At 52.0% G+C, this 4,994-nt stretch overlaps 1 protein-coding gene across 1 annotated transcript in view; it reads left to right on the top strand.

The window, feature by feature from the left end:
- Nucleotides 1-4,994, top strand: part of PIP4K2B (phosphatidylinositol-5-phosphate 4-kinase type 2 beta) — a 23,637-nt gene that overhangs the window by 12,910 nt on the left and 5,733 nt on the right. Inside the window, exons 3-6 of the mRNA XM_007465144.1 lie at nt 143-239; nt 2,356-2,508; nt 3,397-3,543; nt 4,600-4,638. Of these exons, the coding sequence (XP_007465206.1) occupies nt 143-239; nt 2,356-2,508; nt 3,397-3,543; nt 4,600-4,638 (436 nt within the window). The remainder of the gene's footprint in view (nt 1-142; nt 240-2,355; nt 2,509-3,396; nt 3,544-4,599; nt 4,639-4,994) is intronic.

Here is a 4,994-nt window from a genome sequence, read left to right as displayed (position 1 = left end):
ATGCCGAGGGCTTAGCAGCCTACATTTTAGGTGCTGCAGATTGTTCTGATCCAGGTGACCTGTGGACCACACTCTGAGAAGTCCTGGTGTATGAGTTAGAGGAATAAGAAGTTCACAAAAACATGTCTCTGCTTTTCCCCAGAGAGAACCTCCCCAGCCGCTTTAAGTTTAAGGAGTACTGCCCCATGGTGTTCCGAAATCTCCGGGAGAGGTTTGGGATTGATGATCAGGATTACCAGGTAATGGGTGTCTTTGCAAAATCGTAGGGGTTAGGGAGTGGAGGGGGGTCAGGAAGCCACAGGACAAGTAGGGAACCAAACGTGTCTACTGTTCTTGTGCTGCGTCTTCCTGTCATGTCTCACTCCAGCCCAGGCAGTCTTTCTCCAGTGTTGGTGGGCTCTTGGAGGGGTGAGGGCCTTAGAAGTGCTTCTCATGATGCCTCACAGGCTCAGGCTCCTCTCCCTGGGAGGGAGCACAGTGGGAGGGAGAGGGGTCTACGGAACCTGCTTCATTTTAGTCTGACATTCCCAGTCTAGGCTGAAGAGCCCTTCTCCTTCGTAGTTTGACTTAAAAGAGAGAATTATTGCCCGCGGGAGATGAGGCCTCTTAAAGCTGATAAGACAGATTATAAAAGGAAGACTTCAAGGGTAGTGTAACTTCTTGCCAGGAATGAGTGCCACCTCCTAAACTCCCCTGTCCTAACGTTGGGAGGGGGGCTAGGCATGGCAGGGCAGCTGCCCCCTTCAGGGGGTGATCATGTCACAGAGACCTTTGGCCTATTGGAAGGAATCAGCCCCAATATCAGGGACATTCTAGTCTGACTCACTGTCTGGGGCTTCTGTTACCTCTCCACCTAGCACCTTCCTTGGACATCTTCCCCTGGCAGACAGCCTGGTGGTGGAGGTGGGAGAATTTTCCACTTCACTTGTGCAGCAGTAAGAAATACAGCTGATTTTCAGTTGTCTGTTGGGGGAAAAAAGAGTGTACAGCCTAGTGAAATCTAAAATGGATGCTCACATCTTGTAAGATACTGTCATTCCTCCCATCCCACTCCCAGAGTAGATCATGAGAAGCAGGGTCTCCTTCCCCTCTGTCCTCCACTCCAGGGGGCCTCCTGAAGAGGAGGGTGAGGGAACGTGAGAGGAGGAAGAGATGCCAAGGACTTGCACACTCAGGACCAGCCGTGTCCAGGAGGTGCTGGCAGGGCCTCCAGCCCCTCCTATTGGGACCAAACCCTGAACCAAGTCATGCCCTGATTGGAGCATGAGGTTTTTGGAAAACTTCTTGCCATTATTGGCAAGGTTGCTTGGGTATCTTCCTTCCACGGTGGCTCCTTCCCTTCCCCTTGGCCATCTAGCCACATCCTGTATTTTTTCTCTAATAGACTTTTGGGCAAATAATTGTGCTCAAGACTGAAATAGGGGCAGGGAAGATGGTGTTCAGGGAGGGGACTCTCTGCTCTTAGCCTACCAGTGACTTAGAGAGACAGGAAATGCTGCCTGGAAATGAGGCAGGGGTAGAATTATGCTTGTCAGCCCTCTGTCCTGTGACCTCCCGAAGGTCTTCTCCCAGCATCTGCTCGGTGGACACATCTCTTTGGTTGACTCACACCTTGCCCTACTCCCCCCCTGCTTGAGGCTTCTCCTGCCTTCTGATCCTAATGGGAATGGGGCTCCGAGAAGGAGCAGAGACAGAGCTAGAAAAGCTCCCCGGATCTGCCTCGTAGCTCTGCAAAGACAAATAGGAGTTTGAGGTCAGGGGAGAGGTGTTGGGCAGAGTGGTGAGGACCACCTTCCTGCTTTGGAAAAGGTTTTCCAGCATGAGGGTATATACAGGAGATAAAGATGACTGGGTCCACTCCTTCTTTATGCTTGACTTCTTGAATATTTCCTAAGCTTTGTCTTCGTCACCCCCAAGAGACTGGGAAAAATCATCTCGTGTTGCAGGTGAGGAAACTCAAGAGTAGAGAAGTTCCGTGGCTCACCCAAGGTCCTATTACACGTGAGCATCAGGATTAGAACCCAGGCCCCCTAACATCTGAGGCCGAGTTTTAATTTCTAGAGCAAGTTCTCTAGAAACTAAAGCAAGCTCTCTAGAATGAAAAGAAATATTTCAGTCAGTCCTCTTCCCATCCCAGTCAAGGATTAGGAGCAGGTGGTAAGGAACAACCCTTGTCTCTCTTATGGAAGACTTTTTGGGAAAGATGTCAATTTCCCATGAGAAAGGGGGTGGATAAGGTCCCATCTGTCTCAGTGTTGTTGGCCTTAGAGCAATCTGACCCATAAGAGAAGACTCAGAATACAAGTCAGAGTCTTCATTCCCCTCCCAAGACCAGCTTTTGTCTTGGTCCATCAGAATTCAGTGACGCGCAGTGCCCCCATCAACAGTGACAGCCAGGGCCGATGTGGCACACGTTTTCTCACTACCTATGACCGGCGCTTTGTGATCAAGACTGTGTCAAGTGAGGATGTGGCTGAGATGCACAACATCTTAAAGAAATACCACCAGGTATGGTGAGTCAAGAGCCTCAACAGCAGAGGATGGGTTGGTGGAAGAGGGAGAGGAGCCCCCGGTAGAGCTTCTTGAGGAGGGCTTGGTCCTCTTTGGTAATGGCACGTACCTCCTGATAACCAAGCACTTGCCCTCCCCCAGGGCCGTGTTTCTGTGAGGTGAAATGCCTACTTGAGAAAAAGAGAAAAGAAATGAAGGCACGTTATGGATGCAGTCCCAGTTGAACAGCTGTGTCTCGTCAGAGTTGGAAAGTTTTCACACTCTGGCACCTGCCTCATTTCTTCTAAAAGAGGTCCTGTCGGCTCAGCAGGGCTGCTGCTTTTCCCGCTCCCATTCTCCTCTCATCTGGAACTTGCCCATGAGAAAGGCAGGGAGTGCCTGTCCGAAGCCTGCCTGGGTCTTCATGGAAAGCTGGCTTCTCTCTGGCCACCTGAGAGGTGGTGAAAGGGACTTCTGGTGTTTCGGGAGTTACAGCAGAAAACCCTGGGGCCTGGCATGGGCGAGAGCTTTGGGTACGAAGCCGTTCAGTTTTCCCAGGTGACCCCATCACAGCCCTGCCTCTGCATCCTCTCTCTGCCCTTTGGCTTTCCCATTTCAGGCTGGCAGAGAAGATGCAAGTCCTAGATCAGTGATTTTCCTGCAGAATCCCAGTCGGATGAAACCAAAGGGGCTCTGCACTGCCTGCTCAGCCTCTCCCTCTGCCTTGCCAGTTAGGGGTGGTGGCGGCTGTTACCTGTTGTAAGTCTGAGGAACCCCCGTGACTTCACAGAATCCAGTTTGGAAACCACTGGTCTAGAGGCTAGAATCCCAGGGAGCATGTTAGCCCAGGAAGAGCCCCATCCATCCTGGCACCTTCACCTGTTCCTTCCCTGCCTTCCTTTCTAGTTCATAGTGGAGTGTCACGGCAATACCCTTCTGCCACAGTTCCTGGGCATGTACCGCCTGACTGTGGACGGCGTGGAAACCTACATGGTGGTCACCAGGAATGTGTTCAGCCATCGGCTCACTGTACACCGCAAGTATGACCTCAAGGTAAGGGGCCCTGTGTTTCCCAGCTCTGTGGCCTCCCTCTCCCTGAGGCTTGGAGGGGCCACGACTCCAACTTCCACGTAATGGGAAAGCCGGAATATATGTTTTTGCATGGGCAAGTGGCTCTGGAGTTGATATGCCTAATCCTTACGAGCCAAAGGCTGTCTCAAGTCCAGGTGACAGTGACAAGAGGTTATAGAAGCCCCCAATGTACCATATTTATGTAACAATTGATGTTTTTCAACCCCTGTCAGGGGGATGTGCACACAGAGGGCAGCAGTACGGGGACAGGCTGTGCTGACGCAGGCACCCTGGCAGCTGTCCAGGCCCCATGGACTGACAGCACAAGCACACTTCTAGACACGGACAAAAACACATGTGTGCCTGTGAACCACAGCACTCCATTGTTCTTGAACCTGGCTTCCTGACTCCTGTCTCCTCACACCACTCTCCCTCTCTCTGCTGCAGCTGCGCTGGCTTCCTTTCCCTTCCTGCAGTGCCCGTGCTCTCCACCTCCCCAGATCTCACATAGGCTGCCTGTGATCTTTTCTCTCCCTGCCCTTTTCTCCACCTCCACCTTCCCCCACCTAATTACTTCCTACTTAACCTTCCGAGCTCGGCTCAAATATCAGTTCTTCTAGGAAGCAGGCTTTGGCCACTGCCCCTCCCCAGTCTGGACCCTGCCTCTGTACTACATGCTCTCAGAGAGGCCTGCCTTCTCCCCTGTACCACTGAGCACCATTGTAATTAATGGATTAATTAACCGTGTAACTCCTGCTTACTGTCTGTCTCCCCTGTTAGAAGGAGAGTTCCTTAAGGGCAGGGACCGAGTCTCTCCGTTCAGCCCGATATCCTGAGCATGTGTCTGGTATATAGTCAGAGCTCTGTAAGCGGTCTGTGACAGAGGAAGTGAACAAGTTGCTGCCTCCTGGCCCCTCTAGGAGTCTAACCAGCCTACTTGAGTTCACCTGCTGCCTCTCCCTAAAGACCGGTGCATGTTTTTTCGATCAACGGAATTTGCCTCAGCTGGACTTCTCCTGATGGCTCTTATCCTTTCAGGGTTCTACTGTTGCCAGAGAAGCGAGTGACAAGGAGAAGGTATGCTGGGGCCTGTGCTGATCACTTGTGGAATAGGTCGCTGGGAATCAAAAACACCTTCTGTTGGCCATCCTGTCCCTTCCTCTGCTGCCGCCCCAGCCTAGTTTCCAGACATGCGGTCTGTTGATGTGAAATGCTGTGTCACTAAGCTTGTGTCTGTCCTCATCCTTGGCCTAGGCCTTGGTCTCCAGCCTTTTCCTTTGCCCTTGCTGGGTTCTTCATAGTCCTGGAGGGCTGGCAGTTTCCATCTCAGGCCAGCCTGAATCCGTGGGTGGCTGGCTGCTTAGCTCTGAGGTAGTCTCAGGGCTCAGCCGAAAGTCCTTTGGTCATTCCTCATTGTCTGACTCATGCTACAT

This window comes from Lipotes vexillifer, unplaced genomic scaffold (assembly GCF_000442215.2).
Source record: "Lipotes vexillifer unplaced genomic scaffold, Lipotes_vexillifer_v1.1 scaffold591, whole genome shotgun sequence".
NCBI lineage: Eukaryota > Metazoa > Chordata > Mammalia > Artiodactyla > Lipotidae > Lipotes > Lipotes vexillifer.
The sequence above is the reverse complement of the archived record's forward strand: the minus strand, read 5'-3'. Positions and strand labels throughout refer to the sequence as shown.